General features: G+C 39.4%; 1 protein-coding gene across 1 annotated transcript in view; it reads right to left on the reverse strand.

Annotated features, from left to right (window-relative positions):
• Window positions 1–18,222, reverse strand: part of SFI1 (SFI1 centrin binding protein) — a 30,370-nt gene extending 12,148 nt beyond the window's left edge. Inside the window, exons 1-15 of the mRNA XM_009280002.1 lie at window positions 18,145–18,222; window positions 15,897–16,076; window positions 14,753–14,824; window positions 12,428–12,535; window positions 12,026–12,120; window positions 10,317–10,434; window positions 9,940–10,042; window positions 8,363–8,519; window positions 7,368–7,529; window positions 6,858–6,925; window positions 5,634–5,726; window positions 5,163–5,260; window positions 2,201–2,282; window positions 1,109–1,287; window positions 790–865 (exon numbers count right to left, since the gene is read on the reverse strand). Of these exons, the coding sequence (XP_009278277.1) occupies window positions 790–865; window positions 1,109–1,287; window positions 2,201–2,282; window positions 5,163–5,260; window positions 5,634–5,726; window positions 6,858–6,925; window positions 7,368–7,529; window positions 8,363–8,519; window positions 9,940–10,042; window positions 10,317–10,434; window positions 12,026–12,120; window positions 12,428–12,535; window positions 14,753–14,824; window positions 15,897–16,076; window positions 18,145–18,164 (1,611 nt within the window). The 5' untranslated portion in view covers window positions 18,165–18,222. The remainder of the gene's footprint in view (window positions 1–789; window positions 866–1,108; window positions 1,288–2,200; window positions 2,283–5,162; window positions 5,261–5,633; window positions 5,727–6,857; window positions 6,926–7,367; window positions 7,530–8,362; window positions 8,520–9,939; window positions 10,043–10,316; window positions 10,435–12,025; window positions 12,121–12,427; window positions 12,536–14,752; window positions 14,825–15,896; window positions 16,077–18,144) is intronic.
• Window positions 18,223–19,028: the final 806 nt, after the last annotated feature.

Genomic DNA, 19,028 nt, shown 5'->3' on the forward strand with positions numbered 1-19,028 from the left:
ACCCCCCAAAAACGGGGGGGGGGGGGCAGAGAAAAAGATACATACACATGGTGGAGGGAAAACAGGCAACAGCAGAGAGCAGAGGGAGAAGGACCATTCCCAGTCTTTGGGGAAACATCAGTCCTTTATTTTGCTATAATAGGTTCTCACTCAAACTGGTGCTGCACTCTACTATTCCCCCAAAAGGCCTAGCTGAGGTTTTTTTTTCTCTGCTCTTTTTAGGAATCCTCTTGAAGACTGATGCAGTTCACTCAAGTTAACAGTTCTGAACCAACAGACTAGTATCAACTCCAAAATTTCTCATAGATTCTCAAGACGTGCTGCAAGGCACATTTGGAACCTCACATCATGGTAAGGAAAAGGCCCAGCATAAAAGCGAAGTGCCGTTTGATAGGGCCTGCTATGACCTGTACACAATGACAGACCATACACCATGGCTTTGCTGCAAACTTCTAACTTAAGGAAAGTTTTGAGAAGGACATACACAGTATTGGCGAGGGACAATCTCATCACACTAACTCTGGTTTTGTTCCCAGATAAATCTCCTAAACTATAGTCCCGTTCTCACTATACCTGGACAAGTGAACAAGAAGTCAAAGAACTCCCCCTCCTCCCTACACAATTCGTGTTCCGCCCACACTGAACTGGTTTTGTTCACCTGAAAAGGGAGAAGGGCTTAGGAATGACTAGTGTTTAAAATAAACAATTTAATTTCTAGCCATATGGGTACAAGCAATCTGAACATAACAAAAAGGATTCAATCTCTTCCCCATCTGTTAACTCTCTCACCTCCCTCCACTTGTTCCAAGTCTGCTGCAGACACTTTGAATGGTGAAATCTTGAGGCTTGCATCTCCTTGAGCCTCCTACAGGAAAAATAATTTAATTATTTCTCCTACAATGCAATCCATGTTACTGAACCTCTCTAGCACAGGCATGAGTCCACACTTGCTATTTTCAGTAAGTCATTTACTGAGTGAAAGACAAAGCAGCAGATTCTAAAGCACAAATAAAGAGTCAGAGTCATTGTGAATTAAATGCTGCTTTGTCAAAAGTAGGCCACCACAGGGCCAATCCAAATAATTCTCCCTTTTAAAAAACCTTCTTACTCTGTTTTTCTCTCCTGAGTATTTTGCTTCCATAGACAGAAAGCCTTTAGCAGAAGCAAGTTACTGTAGTGATCTCTTGCACGAACCAAGCCCTCTTGCTCCTCCAAACATGCAGCTGTTCTTCTACGCCAGAAGCACCAGAAACAACGCAATAGTTGCCTTTCAAAATGAAGTACAGCCTATAATGGAAAGAAGGTGGCAATGAATTCAAGACACAGGCCAGTTACAAACAACAGAAGACAATTCTTTAAAGGTGACATGCACAGAACTGTCCGATATTTGCTTTCCTCTTCTCATGTTGAAGAGCAATGGACACATGTCATCAAAGCCCCTTTGCTGCGAGTTTATGTGAACGTGTTCTACAGGTACCTATATGCATGCGGATGGAGAAACTGTTATCAGAAAACAGCAGGCCAAAGAGAGGAAGAACACAAGCTGATAAGTAGCATGTGAAAGACTCCCAAGAACCGATAAGCTCCAGAAACGGATCCTGTTGAATTCGCAAGAACTGATAATCTTGAGAACACCAAGAGTCAACCATATCTGCACAAGGCCACCCACACACGCTACCATCAACTATGAGTTGTGTAATTCAGACCACATAAAAGAAGGCAGTGGCTGCTATATATAAAGACTACAGGATTATACATACATCTTAGGAAATGAAGGACCCCCTAAGGGACTTTCTGGACACCTACCAAGAAGCAACTAGTTTGTTGCACTTCTTAAATAGGCTGGTGTTGGCTCTTTATTACTATTATTGTTTCAACTGGGTAACTATGAAACAGAGACAGTGTGAGAGAGAGAGAGCACACACATATTTACTGGGTGAGGGAATAAGCGAATTAACTGTGTGAATAGTTATCCTCTAATAATAACAGCTTGATTCTATTATTAATAAACAGCTTAGCTTAAAAAATCTGATCACTAAATATTGGTTGTAATCTGTTTCCCCTGACTTGATCCCCCACCAGGGAAAATGGAATTTACAACACCCGAGTCCATCTCATGCTAACTGATGTTCACAGACAGTGATTAAGAAATCATTCCCTCTATTTCCTAAGCAAGGCCAGGTAGAAGAGTTACATTTACCCTCCTCTCTCCCATTCGGTATTCTTGCTGCTTGCACACCTTCAGCAACCATGTGTCAAATACCTGTCTCATCAACATCCTCCTGCAAGCAAAAAGGGAGAACGTCATCACAGGAGAGAAATCTTGCCCAGAATACATGAGACAAGATTAATGAATTTTCTGAAGTTATTAGAACTCCCTGCTTTCATTCAGATAATTCAAAAGATGTTCCGACTTCTGACCAAAGAATTTATTTTATGTACAAACACACACAGAAAAAAATTATATAACCACCTTTTATTTCTTCTCCACTGTAAATATAGTCCATTCCCTCCTTCCTTGGAAATAGTTTGAAAATCCTACTCTTCTTCATTTAACAACAACAAAAAAACCCCAACAAACAAACCAAACAAGCATCGTAATAGGACTTGAAAACTGTTATAACAACAAATAATAAAGAGCAGCGTGGTCTGATCTCAACACTGAAGGGATTCTACCAAAGCCTTCCTTCATGAATGAGGTCAGGTTAGTTGCCCTTATTATCAAAGATTCTTTCTCTCTAGATGAAGATAATACTTGCTAGTCTGCCTCCCAGGGTTGCACAAGAGTCATTATCAAATAGTATCCCAAAAATGCAATTAATATATATTTGTGACTCAGCACTATACATCTCTCACACAGAACAAGCATATGGTAGAAGTATCTTAGTCCAGAAGTCTGAGCTACAGCCTAGTAGAAATAGCACCCAGTTCAAACCACATCAGTTATTTCCAGAACTCAGTCATGTGGGCGTACTAATTAGACTGTCAGCAAGTCCCAGCTCTTCTCTAGTCTAGAGAGGCCTAAAAGATATTTTGGATTCTTACCAGGTAATTTTTAGTAGGCAGCTGTTACAGCTCATTACAAGTTTATAGGTTGGTAAACAACATGAGTTAAGTAAGTCTTCCTAGAGTTGCCAGCAAGAGTCTTTGATCTGTAGACAGTCACAAATCTCAACTGATGGCTCTTCTGGGGTATCTCCTGGGTCTTACCACCCGATACAGCAGTCGGGGCACTGACTTGTGAGACAGCACATATGTGCATCAGGGACCAACAGGGAAGCTGAGTTCTGGCAAGCTGCCATGAAAGTTTTACTTAGGTCTGGTTGGAAAGCAGTCCTGGACCTCTGAACAAGGAACACACTTCTTATATTTTTCTTCTTTTGTGTTCAGGAAATAGGACTTCATTTATACTCTTTCTAAAGAGAAAAGATTGCACACAAAAACATTCCTGACCCATGGAATCAAGGTATGGCTACTGAATCAACAAGAGCCTTCGAACCATTTGTTCATCCCTTCCCTGGTGAGAGACACATACGTTACATTGCAGCAGTTGCATGCTCCAACTCAACTTCACTGAGCTTAACTTCCTGAGTCTTTGAGCCTTTTCTCTCTGTCTCCAGAGGGTAAGCTAATGCACCACACCTGCACTCTCACACCAGTTGGAAAAACTCAATCACTTGCAGAAATGCAGCTGCCCTCGTTATTCAGCCTGCCCTCCAAACCTATTTGTGAATCTCCCAAAAAGCAAGCCAATATCCAAGGCAAAACAGACTTTCTGCAGCTTGCTTTTCAACTGTGAAGCCAGGCTTCTGATGATGGAAAGGTATGACTCTAGAACACAGGTGTGACCATGTTCTAGAATGATGAAAGATGCCAATGAAAGATGCAAGGTCCCAAGTCTACTAGGAAAGAAGATTCAATGTTAAACAACATTTTTTTCTCTCTAACTTACACAGGAAAATGTCCCAGGAAGGGACTCACTGTAAGAGCAGATTTCCAAACACACCCTTTCCCAAGGAAAGCAAACTTTTTTTTGTTAGTATTCTAATACAGAAAATGGGAAATAGGTTTTAATAGCATCATAAAATACTTTAGTACTTAAAGCAAACTCTGCTGGGAGGATTAAAAGAAATGAGATAGAAATTTTATTGAGTGGAAGATACTGATTAGGCCACAAGGTAGTTCTCTGAGCTGTAGTAAAATCAAGTATCTTTTTGAATACAGGCTGTGCTAAGCTGATAAAGAACATCACACATAAGCTTACATGACAGAATGAAGCTTCCCTTCCTTCCCTTATTACCCTGCATCTAATTTAAACCAAGCAACTATGTGGCTCGTTGCACTAATATACTAACATGGTGACATCTCAACAGGTTTCATTTGTTTGAGAGCAACACCATAATATTGTGGTTGAAGTGTTTACAGCACTCAGATCCTGGGGCTGGAGTTGAAACTGAAGAGTACAGGATGCTGTACTGAGTAGCACAGACCTGTCTTGTAGAGGTCTCATTCTCTCCTGCTAAGCTTCACCCAAAAATCAAGAAAGTTCTAAGGCAACAAAGTTCAGAGTACTTGCACGTCCTGCAATTTTGGAACGAACTGAAAGCAGCATTAAGAACTAATAGACAGAGGAAGTGTAAGAATCAAATATATACTCTTTCAACTTCATCATAACAAACATGTACTCCCCACCAAACTCCACAGGTAAAATTTAAAAGCCTTCTGGCTGCTTTGTTAATGTTGACTTATTCCTAGGACTAAATAAATTTAGCTTCTACAAAAAAGCCTTACCTTCAGTCTTAGAGTACCTCTAGCAGCAGAGGTAGCATACATGAGCCATCAACTCCCTCTGCTCCTCCTCAGAGTAAAGCAGCAGCAAGTGTTTTGAGCTGTGTCTGTGCTCATGCTGCAACCTACTGCTCTTACCAGTAAAACGTCCAGCTCTTAAATCTAAACAAGCCTCAGAGCTAGGCTTAATCAATCTCCCTCTCACATTTCACAGAGAAGCAGGAGATGTAAATTGTCCATTACTCATAGAAAATATAAGAGCAATTGGCATCAGGATGGTCATGCCCCCAAAGGTATTACCAGATTTTAAAAGAGAACTAAAGGCCCACAAATCCCACATTTGTACAACTTCATATTAATATTTCTCTGCATACCTATAACGGGCATGAGCCACTGATATTAAGGCCTGCTGCTGTTCTTCCTCTTTCTCTTCCAAACGGGACTTCCAACAGTTCCAGAACTTCTGCAGAACCTGAAACAAAACAACAAAGACATGAAAAAACATAGATATTGAGGGAGAAGAATGCAAAGAAGGAAATTATTAAATGTCCTACTGAAACTACATGCTGCAATGGTTGCCTCCTGCATTGCTTCATATACCAAACTTGTTTTATAACCTGCTATGAATCTTTCTGGTAAAAGAAAAAGTCACCATAAACAGGAAAACAGAAAACTAAAATAATGTATCTAAGACTGACAGTTGATTTGCCACAGAAAATCTCTTGTGTTATTTTTGTATTTAGCAACAAAGCCACTGATTTAATAAAACAGTATTTTGTAGGTGAAAGTGGAAGCCAATAGGCTCAAGAAAAACTAACACAAGAACAAGAAAAAGTTAAACTCACTGTAACTTGATGCTGACGGTATGACAGATTTTTTCTCATTTGCTGAAGACGTGTGTTCATGACATTCTGCCAAAGACCCTTAAAACCAAGTTTCTGTAACAAGAAATGTACACAGCTTTCATGTAATTCCAATCAGCAAGCACTGGTAAGTTTAGAACTGGCTGCTCCTTACAAACAATCTATGTTTGATGCTACTCCTTGCAATAGCTAAGATTTATGAACTCAAAGCCATGCATCAGTTTCCTCTCACAAACTGCCACTTCTCCAGCTAAACTAGAATTCCCTTCCACTTTCCCAGGGTTTTATTGCGAGACATCTAACTCCTTATTCAGCTATCAACACCACTACCCAAGTCCTTTCCCAATCTATCTCCTCCTTCAGTTCAAGACTTATAACTCGCTCCTTATCAAAAACAGAAAAGATCCACTTCCCTTTTAGGTCTCCTCTGCACAAGGTCTTCTGGTCTACAATCCCACAGTATCTTGATTCAGGGATGAACACGGTAAATAGCATTATGAGAGCATCCTGCCTTAAAGTGCTCTTATAGTCACTAACATTTTCAATCTATGATCCAAACAGCTTTATTGCCATTCTTTTGATGATAGGTACTGATCCACACTTTAAAACAATTCAGTTCCAAAAAAGCTGGAGGTTTGCTTGTGCCCACCTTTCAGACAGCCTTCAAGGATTTCTTTTTTTAAAAAAAAAAAAAAAAAAAAAAAAAGAGACACTTACTCAACTACCTGCATATGCAATAAGCTATCTTTGGACTCGTGAAAAGAAGCATGTATGCATTACTACAGAGGCAAAAAAATAATTCTTGTTGCAAAACAGTGTAAGCAGACAGAAACATTTGGGGTAGAGGTGAGAAGAAAAAAAAAATCAGGGAAAATCAAGGGGAAAATGCAATCTCATGGTGAAATGGCCAGGCAGCATGGCAGCCCAATACCATCAAGATTAATCTGCTACTTCACCAGTTTCCCAATTGGAAGAAAAACTATTTTGGAGAGCAGCATGGTTTCCCCATTTGGATTCAACTGGCAGATTCCAGAATAGTTGGAATTTAGAAACCTGATGCCCGATCCAAACTCACCATGGCAGAAAATGGTGCATCCCCCACTTAACACCCACACACCACTGTTAGTATTAAAGGCACACTGCCAGTCAGAAGTATTTTAATTCTCTCCACAGCCTCTTCCACCTGATGCATAACAGTGCTCTTACCAACAGATGATGCTTGTAGTGTTTTTCAGCCAGCTCACACTGTTGAGTCTCTTCCACACACAGTACATCTGTCACTGAGTTAAAGTATCTTTTACACAGAAACATCCATCCTGATATATACACAACCTTCTCCCACAGAGGGGCACTAGATCTCCATCTAAATTTGCTTCAATATTTGAATTTCCAGCACTGTTACCTGTGCAAGTTTTGATTACAGTCAAGTTTTTAGATTTTGCTGGTTTATCACAATACATTTCTGATTCACTGTTAAGTAAGAAATTCCTCCCCAGCCTTAAATTATCTTCTGCAGGCTCTTAGCTGTCAACAGGCTAACATACTGTAATTGCAACAGTTTTAAGAATTGTTAGTATGGCCTTACGTACATCTTTCTGATAACATGTTTATTGTCACCCGTGCTACTGCACAACATTCCTGCTTATTAACCAGATCTTTCCCCTGCAGGAATGCTTTCAACCTGTCCCTGCTAGGGACTAAATACAGATTGGATACAATGCTTCCAGTGTGCAAAGACTCTCCATAAGGCAATCCTTGCTGCTAGTTTTTCAATGTCCTTTCGGTGAGCATGCATTCTTCTCCTACACTCCCATGACAGCCGCCAATCAGAGAAACACTGCCGGACTATCCTGCTTTGGTGATGCTCTTGGGCCAGCTCTAGAAAACAAACACACAAATTACTCATGACTTGCTCCTTCCTGGGCTCATTTATATCAGATGAGGCCATGACATTTAAGGCCATGACATTTAAGCCACTGGTTCTGAAGTGACAGAAGCTCTAACACTGAAAATGCTAGTAAGAATTCACAGCAACACTCAGCTACGGACTATATTCTTCCTATTGATCACAAAGGCAGTTTTAAAGCAGTAACATACTGCTTTACTTTTAAATGTACTACTTTACATTTTAACGTACTGACTTAAGAAGGGGAAGTTAAGACACTGCATCACTTGTTCAACATATACAAGCTTGCTTACATGTCAGCATACTCCTATTACTAGTTCCCAGATATCCAAGCTGGATTCTTTTCCACTACCACCGATCAACAGGCAATTCACACAAATGTCTGAACTCATTCCAGTGACTTCAAGGGAAGAAACAAAAGAACTGGTGTAATAATCTTTACCATCCTGTCTGAGTTGTGATTTGTCTGACTATCAAGAAAACCCACACAGACTGACTGATAATAGTCCTGAATACGTCCTTCTCACAGATATCTCAGTCCGAATATAATATGCAATGTGCAAGTTTTCGTCAAGGGAACTGTAAAGCATTTTCTTTTAAATCACATGGAAAGCAGGTGATCTTTCTGTTCAGTGTATAACCTTAGCTAGCCAGGCCTGTAACAGTGTACAGTCCAAGTTGCATCTCATCATCTGTTGAGCAAGCAGAAACATTGCAGCGTCTCCTAAAATAGAAAAAACACATCACTGTGCCCTAAGCAAAGGGGATGAGGCCCATTCTGTCCTAACTCACCGTTTTCACTCACCGTTCTGAAGTTTCTTTGCTCTGTGGAGGTTTAAGTATCCTAGCCACGCTTCCATGCATCTCTTCAATTCCCAGTGCTGATGGTGAGTTATTGCCCTACTCTCCTTCTGCTTGTCATTCTGGCTATACAAATACAGCTCTCGCCACTGCAACCAAGCCTGACAGAACAATTGAGGAGGGAGGGCAGTAAGGGGAAAAAAACGGACAAGATTAGGGAAGTAGAACAAAGAAGAGAAGAGGAAGAACACACAGGCAGTAGGAAATTCCATGTAAGATCTAAAGGTGAAAGCCATGACCAATGAGGTTCCTCCCCACAACGGGAAAAAAAACAAACAACAAAAACAAACAAACAAACGCCAAAGGAATGTGAGCATAGAAAAGGTTAAAGAAAGAATGTCGATATCAAACTTCTTTCCTTTTTTGATACTTTCACACTTTTTCCATTAAAAGGCCAAAATAATACTTTTTGGACAACAGGCTTTCTTTCAGAGGATTTTCATATAAAAGAGAATCACATCTTGAGATATGATACGATTTCCCAATTTCTCCTTAGTAGAATACTGGCCTCAAACAGGCAGTGTCACCATCTTACAGAGCAGGCCAAATTAAATACCATCACCTGTTTCTAATGAAAGGGACAAAAAGCCACAGTTCCAGTGAAAGAAAACCACACTCTCCTCACTTCCGCTAAGATGAACAATTTACTGAAGGAGCTGACAACCTCTCAAGAATACAAAATGCTGGACTGTATTTTCTTACCCCAAAATGGAGTTAAACATGCTCACAGAAATTCATTAGGACGTAAGAAATGTTGTCTTACAAAGAGGCAAGGTGCTGTCAAACAGCAAGTGCTATCTTGCCTCCTAACAGGACAGTGGATTGGACCTCTGTGGAGTTCGGCATTCTAGAGAGCTGGATGCAACTACCCTTCATGCCCTGCTCAAAATGCCACAGCTGCAAACTCACACACCTGTTTTCTTTTACCTCTTATTTACCTGTGGCTAGTTTCTCTAGTGGAGAGAACTCTGATACTTTCACTATCATCAAGCATCATATAAGACAATATTTGGACAGTCTGCTTCCTAGCAAATACAAGACATGGATCCAGTTTGCTTTGCCTAGATTTCTTGTAAAGAAATTTTTCTTGTAAAAAAATTGTTTTGACCTTCTTCATAGAATTGTAGAATATCTCAAGTTGGAAGGGACCCATCACGATCATCGAGTCCAACTCCCTGTTCCTCGCAGGACTACTTAAAACTAAATCATATGACTAAGAGCATCGTCCAGACGCTCCTTGAACTCCCGACAGGCTTGGTGCCGTGACCACTTCACTGGGGAGCCTGTTCCAGTGACTGACCACCCTCTCAGTGAAGAACTTTTTCCTAATGTCCAATCTGAACTTCCCCTGACGCAGCTTCATTCCATTTCCTCATGTCCTAATACATTCTTCCATCATAAGTACTGCAATTTGCAAAGCAAATGAGTATAAGGCCTATTTTTTATTAATCTGCAACTTTATTCACACGTGCGTGCAGCATAAACGTCAGAAATGGTAGTAGCTGAAGCTCCTGGACTTACTCGAAATTGCAGGCTCTGGGCCCAATGCTGCAGAGCCAAAATATTCATTTTATGTCCAGTGCAGTTCTGGTAGTGTCGTCTTCTCCACACTGCCCATGATATGCTGCCAAAACAATGTTATAGACATGTTCAAACGCAGGTTCCATAGTTTGGTGCAAGAAATCACCTTCCTCTCACTGGAAAAAGGTATGAACAACAATCTTAAGTTCACAGTCTATGGGTGTACCAGAAGAATTCAGAGACACACACACCCCAAAAAGAATTAAAAAAAAAGTCAAACATGGAACAAAGCCAGCGCAAGAAAAGATAACAGAACACAGGGAAAAACCATGGCCTTCTAGTCAGTGCCTCTCTGCCTGTTTCCGCTCCATTCTTACCGCAAACAGCTTCTTTCCCTGAATGCCAGTGCCACAGACTGCATCCCATGTTTTGTCCTTTGAACATCAACATAAACCAGCCAGTGCTGCCAGGTCCTGAGCAATTTTTGCTTCTTTGCTGTGCACAACAAAAAAATTACAGCATCTTAAGTTCATGCAAGAATCTAGCATTTTTTAACCACTCCATAACACCACTTGTCCCCGACCTCCACTCAACTCAACCGTAGTGACACCTCGTGGGAAACGCTGAAACAACAGCCACCAGAGCCGCAGCTGCAACCATCCACCCTGGCTGAGGGTGTCACACTGACAAGACTCTGAAACGCTGACAGCATCATGCCACTTGTTCAGAGCAGCGTGAATTATTAGACAATGGCATTGCTTTGTCTTCAGTGCTTACAGGGTATATAATTGTATAACAATATTCAGCGTAACAACCCCGTTGGGTAAGAATTACAGGATTTTCTTTGGTTCGTTTAAAAAAAAAAAGTTCATCAGGTTCATCAGTAGCTTTTCAAGAGTTATTCTCTATTACAAGCAGAGAAATCAACCAGAAACAAGTCAAGTTTATTTAGCAGGCTGGTCACGCAGCTAAAAACAGAAGTGGTGTCACAAATTCCAGTTTACCACTTTATGCAGTGCACTGCACTTTCTCCTCACAACAGTCTGGCTTGTCAGAACTGACACTATTGAAGCAAAGTTATTAGAAAGAAATAATCCAAAACCACCATGGATTTTATGCCACTTCACCCTTGCACTAAAAAAAACCACCCACACTTTTTTTTTTTTTAAGATTTCCTTGTGATCCAGTGAATCAAGTATTAACCTACCTTAAAACAGGTCACTTTTCTATCTTTTTGACTAACACACAGCTGCTTCTGTAAGTACTCTGGCCTCACTCAGTAAGAAAGGAAATCTAGACAGCCTATCAGTTTGTTTCCAAACGTGCCAGTCTGTATAATATTCTGAGGCTACATTCATATGCAAAGAGACCAGTTAACTTGTTTTGCAAATCAGCACAGAACAAAACCACAGTATCATCTTTAAAAGAGGGTCATCCTCCCCTTCAGGCAAACAGATATTCCCTGAAACCAAAGGAAGTTGCAACCAATACAGGCAACTTCATCAGTAGGACAAATCCATTGCAGAACAAAGAATCTACACAGTAAGACAAGGGGCACTTCGAAAGCTTGGGCTTCTTTTCCATTGCAAGACACAAGCTGGAAGGAATAGTGAATACAGATAAAATATGTGCAGTTAATATCACAGGGAATGATTATCTAATTTCTATAGCCACCGTTGATAGAATGTGTTATTGGAATTCTCTATCAAAAAATATCTATTTGAACACATATTGTGATAAAGTAAAAAAACCAAAACAAACCCCAACAGACAAACAAAACCAAAAAACCAACCAAACCAGCCGCCCAAAAACAAACAACACAATCCGGAGCAGATGGAGAGGCCCTTAAGCTTATTCACCAGCATCCCTAAATAACTATATAGCTACACAGTAGTGCATCAAACAGACCTTCCCTGCCGGCTTTAGACAACCATCTGCACCTAAAAGTATTACACTTCCACGGGGTGGGGGGGGAGGTCAACGTGCAAACATTTACAAGGGACAGAGATTCTGTATAAATATTTCCCTTGGAAACTCCCACCTCAGTATGTCCCCAAATAAAGGTAGTTACCATCACTTCACTTACCATGAGATTCTGCAACATAATATTTGTTCCTCTTTCCTTGTTGCTGGCATACATAGGCTCTCCAAGCCTTGAATATCAAATTATGGAGTAAATGCCTGAAAAATTAAAAAAGCGCCTTTCAGTGAAATAGCTACCAATGCCTAAAAGTAGGATTCTTTCAAGTTCAGTCACACTCTAAAGATAAGTTGGATAGGAAATTTTGACTTCATCCTAAAACAGAAGCAAAAAAAAAAAAGGCGGGGGGGGCGGGGGGAATATGAAAATAAGCAATTAAGACATTGCTCTTGGCCTAGAGGTACTGTTGATGTAACTTGCTTACTGGTATTAATAACACCTTCAGAACCTAAGGAAAATTTCTCATGTTGCTATATACACACAATAATAGGAAGTCATTTCACAAACCTGTAATGGCTGTCTGCTCTGAGGCTGAGCTTCCTTTCCCTGCAAACAGTCCACCAGTCCTTCCAGTCTCCAAAAGTTTTTTGAAGAATCTTCTGGTTATAAAAGCATCTAAACAGCGGAAAGATTTGGACATGGGAAACTTCATACAGGTTATCAGGTTGACCACAAATCAGTTTTAATGAAGTTTATGCTACCTCTTTTCCAGTCTTGTCTGATTAGCCTAACAGCATTTAAAAGACACTACCCTACTGTGACACTTTACTCCAAGACTCTGTGAAGTACGACAAGAAGCAATCAGCTTACTGACTGTAAATACTTCACATAAAGTCAAGGAAGGAAAGACAGATGTTGTTAACTGACTTGCCAAATATCGCAGTGCCAGATGACTTTAGACCTACTCGCATCTTCTATCCTCAGTTCTGTGTTTTACTCAAACAACCAGCACCGTTGATAATATGTGTATTTTCCTTGCTAATTTTGTTCTTTGTTATTTTAACACAAAATATTTTATGTATAGAAATAAATAAAAAAGCTACTTCAGATTTTATAATGCCTTGATATTTCTATTGTGTTCTTAGAAACAGCATGCTGATCTTAAGTCATCCCAAATATAAAATCTTCCCAAAGAACACTTAAATAGGCTTAAGAACTCCTTCAGCTAGCTGCACATCATCTATGCTAAAAACAAAGCTGTTCATCTGCTCATGTACCTTCTCCTTCCAATGGATGCTAAGCCATGCACAAAATGGATTCACAAGTCACATATGACCTTCAAATTCTTTAACCTCAGTAGAAGAGTCTCTGCTTTTATACCCAGATTTAATTAACACGTACCTGACCAGGTAAGAAGAGATACTACATTTCAACTGAACTGTGAACAACTAAAAATTCAAATATAGGAGGGTCTGCATGAGGGAATTAGGATTTTGATCACCTAACTAAAAATAATGGTCATAATCTACTATTTCAAGCAATTCCTTTTTTTTTTAGTTTTAAAATATTCTCTCAAACATTTTTCCATGTGGTCAAGATGACCTGGGCAGCAGCCTAAGAACCGGAAAGTCTCATCAACTGGAGTAGGAATACTCTCAAAAAATCTCACATCTCTTTGTCTTTGTGATGGAGAGAAGGAAAATAGAAAGACCCATGAAAACATACAAGCTAACAAACAAAAAGTACACAAGCACAGACTCACAACCTTTGATCACAACTATCCCACTAGCTTAATGAAATTGGTCATATCTGTAATAACAACAGGGCTAGGCCCAGAATACCTAGAGGTCCCTCAGTAAAACACATATGAATCCTCTCACAAGTTGCAATTCATAGCTACCTACCCCAAGCCAAGTTGCTAAGTCATTCCAAGCACTCAAGCAGAAAAGAAAAGAAAAAGAAAGAGAAATGAGCTATACGTTATTTTTTTGGACTTGGTGCATTAATGGAACATTGCAAATAAAAACTATGAAAATCTAGGGACTCTTAAATCTAAAAAGGCAATTAATTATTGCTTATGTTCCTTGCTGAACTTTATAAAACATATTTCTACTCATCCTCCTAAAAAAAAATAAAATAATCGTTGTCCTGAATTTACACACAGCCAAAGTAGTGCAAGTTCAGTGTACAGGATAGCAGGAACGGTAAGGTTCACAGGACAACTTCAGTTTACCAGCTAAGGCAGACATAGAATAAATTTGATACAGTAGTACAAGGAAATCGGATAATTAAGGGCCTGATCTTATTCTGACTGTAACAAATGCAGGTTTTTCCACTGGGAACTGCTTCAGTTCCTAAGCATGTGGTCAAACAAGAATGAACATGCAAATTAAAGCAAAACAAAAGAGTATCAAAGCATTGGTTTTCAGTAGCTGACAGAACACTAACAACAGAAACGAATTATCCGCCACAGGTATTTCAAAGTCAGACAGATACAAAGCATATATAGATATACATTAAGAGCAATAGTGCAAACAGTAAAATGAACTGAATTTCAAGATCTATCTCTAGTTATAACTTTGAAAAATTGTTAAATTTAAAGCAGGTGTCACAATCATACCCCATCATTTATATGTACATACAGTTCAACTTCATCAAGACAACCGCAATTCCTATGAATTTAGTTAGTAAAGTTTAACCATGATTATTAAAAACAAACAAAAAGCAGGAGCAAGAAGGGTATTCAAAGGAAACCTTCAAGTGATCTCAAAAGACACCCAAGTATTTTCTTGGCAGCCAGTACTCTCTTAGCCCAATGGTACAGCACTAAACCATAAAAAAAAAAAAAAACCACAAAAAAAACCCACCCTTGATTTCTGTAATTTTATCTACCTGGCTTTGGAAGGGAGAACTTGTCCAAATGTCTTTTTTGCCCACAGATAGAAGAATTTCCTTGCTAGGTATCTGGAATATAAGGAAAGGTTAGTTGCCTTTGTACTCTTCCTCTGCTAATTCCCAGGCAGCAGTAAAAATAGGAACTTTTATGCTAGTTTCAGTAATGAAACTAAGGGTCTTGGTTTTCAGAGATCAACACATATACGAAATATTCACACCCTGAAATTAGTACCTTTAACAGGACTATTCACCAAGCATAAACAGAGGCCCAAAGCATCATTGCAAGACTTGAACTGGGACAATACTTCTTTAGGAAACCTAGGCAGCTGAAATGTCTTCCAAGCAGCCCACTTACACCCAATGATACTAATGAGCAGGCTGCTGATTAACTGGGGAGCCTTTTTGTGATTTAGAAGCAGTAACATCACTGTTTCCCTGAAGTCAACCAGCTGAGTCAGACTTGTTTCCAGAATACTCGAGCCAATCTAATGTTTACCCCTGCCTGAAACCAGCAGATCTTCCTTCTTCCTACCTCCCCCACAGCAGTTCCGCTTTTCAGCAAGCTTCTCCTAGTACCAGCTCAACTCACTAATCTGTGATTGTGATATTATCACCCTTTACCCCCCCCTTTTTTTTCCAAACAGATTTAAGAGTTAATTGGCTCACAGAAGGCCCCAATAAGCACCAAAGACATCACAAGGTAATTAATTAAAACACACAGCCATGAACAGGGCCTCCCTCTTTCAGCAAGTCTGAGTTGCTAGATCAGCTCTACTTGTTCAACAAATATTAGGCTTTTAATCTCTAAACAATTACCATCCCACCTTTGTCAAGATTCCTTCAACAAACAAAAGAAATAAAGAAACACAAGAGGAGGGCAAGACTAAATCATTACCTGGCAGTCCCCATCAAAGCATATTGTTAAATAGCCATTTTTTAACTTTACATTAGAAAATCAACAATGTACGAAATCTGACTGTGCCAATGCATGTTCTCAAGTTACCACAAGACATCTTCAGAATTGTCTGGCATGCCTGTGAATAAAACCTTTGCCTCAGCCTGCACTTGTCCTACTAAAACCAGACTTCTTTAGGTCTGATCCCCCTGCTCCATTCAGTGAAAATTATTTTGTACTTATCACCTGGTTTGGAATTCTTTTAACCTTCTTCTTTGATGCCAGGTATACCCAACTTGATCCAGATTGTCATGACCTCTGTCCTGAAATTGATGTCTGGCAGACTGGGGAGCAACAGACTGCCCAGTTGCATGCATTTGATGCCTAGGTAGTTGTCGGGTTTCATGCGTCTTCAGAGATTTTGAACTTAAAAGAAGAAATATTTTGTGTAAAACTACATTAACTGCAAAGAAGCGGCATTATTTCAATAAATTAATCTATAACAAATGTATACAATCATATAGAAGTTGACAGCTACAAAATGTTAAAACACGTTTATTGTCTTTTTATCAGGCATTTTTCACTATCTGGAATTTTAAAGTTGTTTCCCCAAGACAAGCAGGAAGACACATTTCAGCGCAATCACGTCACAGACAATTCCTTTCTCCTCTAATGAAATGAAATGGAAAAGCACTAAAATACATTTGTGCTTCCCCTCCCATGTGTATGCATACAGTGTGCCTTTACAGAGAAGATTTGAATGTGTTTTTCTGCCTTTTATTCTTGAACATATCAAGGTATTCTGTCTATTGCTGAAAAACTCTCTTGAGGATTAGGGAACTGAAGTGAGAATTTCCCATTTTAACATGAAATGCACTTTATATATACAGTTCTTTTACAAGGAACTCTTTCCTAGTTTTCCTCATATTTTAACTAAATGTGTTTCTTCTTTAAAAAAACCTAAAAATCCCTTCCTGTTTTTACATATTCATCATTAAAAAGCAAAATTAGGCATATTTTTCCATCATACAGTTTACTTTCACACGTAGTTCTAATCTAAAAAATAACAAGTATGTTTTTATGAATTCTAAGTACTTTGCCTCAGTAATTTTCTGAAAACAAGAATGATAAAAAAAAATCTAACCAGATAAAACTTGCTGAACCAGTTGTATTGAAGCTTCTTTCCCAAAACAAATACTGCCACCACCCTGAAAATTTGCACATTAGAACCACAAACACATTCTTGAACCTCGTAACAGGCAACAGAAGAGGATAGTCTGAAGTCTCACCCTAATAATCACCTGAACTGAGCTAGGAAAAACATGGCTGCAGCTAGAAAAAAAATGTTGGTTCCACAAAGTTACTGGAACAATCCAGACTACTAAGTTTCAGGAGTTCAGCTGAATAACCGCTCACAGTATTAACAATAAATCATTGCGGGAGGGGGAAAAACCCAACAACAAAACCAAAACCCAACCCCGCCACACACACACAAAATCTCATAGGAGGTAATACAGTATTTTTGGCTTGTTCCAGCAAGCTGCAAGGAGCTAAAACAAAGCCAATGAAAGAAAACAAGACCTATATTTTGTGAGAGAGTTAAATTCTTGTTCTCCTATAAAATATTATTTGAATGTTTTCTGAAAGAGGTGGGCCCCATCCAGCAGACAGAATAATTCTGTTCATGTCAAGATGTGCAGTTAAGGCAGCTGTATGCACTTTTGAAGAAAAGTGTTTCAGGCACTTTTAAATTTATGCAAAATAGCTTTCAGCATGAATTCTTGTACACATCTATTAGGCCCAATTCCCTTTAAAACCATCTAATCTGCTCCAAAGGTAAAGCTGGTCTGACCATATGCAATGACAATGTAACACAAAGTAATCAAAAAATCAAGCTCGGGTAGAACATGTAAAAGTTTTGTATTAAAGTCTAAGGCATGTGAATACTTAATGATTTTCCAACATATGTAATTTTTAACAGATTATTCCTAAATTTGAAACACTGTATGTGCTACACATATGTAGTGATGACAGCCCATGCCCATGAGAATTTATGTCAAGTAACCACGAAAAGTAAGAGTTGAAGAAGGATGTAAAGTTACAAAAAAGCACGTGAAGAATAAGAAAACTGACTAATACCACAGAATAAATCTGTGGTTGGGACAAAAACTATATCCAAATATCTTACATTCCAGTCTAATATCTCAAGCTCAAGAACATAATTTTTATATTTGAATGTTATGATACATAAACCCACATAAAGTTGTGTTTCACGATGCTTTTGGGGGTTTTTGGTGGGGGGGGGGGGGCGTTTGTGTTTGTTGTCTGTTTTAAGAGGAACACTTTCTGATTAGTAATGCTCCATAGAGACGAATAAGCCCTCATATGAGAATAACTCAACTTTCTTCTGTCCCATGCATAAGATGTCATAATTGAAAAAAAAAAAAAATCACAGCTGAGCTCTTTAACAAGGTAGCATCTTGTTATTGCTTACCTGCTTCTGGATTTCTCCATTTTGCTACAGTTCCAAGTCTGCAGTAAACAAATGCTCTCCCTGCACTGGAATGCTTTATATCAGCTTTGGGCAAAGCATAAATTAGTTCCTGTTATTTGTGATGAATCCATCAAATGGATCGATACTAAATGCACTCTGTATCTTAACAATAACAGGAATTCCACTCACTCGACCCGCATACAAATAGCATAATGCAATTCTAGATGTTTAATGTGAAAAGCATCTGTCTGCACACTCACAGCTTCACTGACCTGAACGATACTGTGCTGGCGTAATTTACTGGTAATAAAGTCATAACCGTTTGAATCCTAAGACGGCAACTGTACCTACCCAAATAAAGCTGTGCTAAAAAGATGCTATAAAGAAGGAGATGACCCTAAGTTATGTTCCCCTATTTAGAAATAAATTAATAATCAAGGGTGACAAAATCAGTACCTAATCAAACTGACTCCTTTTCCCTAAGCTTCTCTCCCATCACAAGCACACAGAAATGAAGAAAACACTGAATTCCACCCAGCTCCAGCGAGAACTTCTGTATGCACAGAACCTTCCACCTGTCAAAGGCCTCAGAGAGAGTAAGACTCTGTGAAAGCACCTGGACTTACGACCAGCAATCTCCTTGTAAGCGTGAGATCCAAAGTGGACGTTTCTATAAGCAAGGTTTAAGGTGTGACAGAAAAAAACCCAACAACTTACTGCAGCCAATCTGAGTTTGCCTGCACGAAATGCCTTTCGGCAGAGGAGAATTATAATCTGAACGCTTTTTGTGCTTATGGACGAACACTCAAGAACCACACCACGCCGCTCTAAAACCCCGCCTTGAGGCGCCGGAGGCCACGGCCGCGGTGCCTGCCTCCCGCGCC

Source organism: Aptenodytes forsteri, unplaced genomic scaffold (assembly GCF_000699145.1).
Source record: "Aptenodytes forsteri isolate BGI_AS27 unplaced genomic scaffold, ASM69914v1 Scaffold323, whole genome shotgun sequence".
Classification (NCBI taxonomy): Eukaryota; Metazoa; Chordata; class Aves; order Sphenisciformes; family Spheniscidae; genus Aptenodytes; species Aptenodytes forsteri.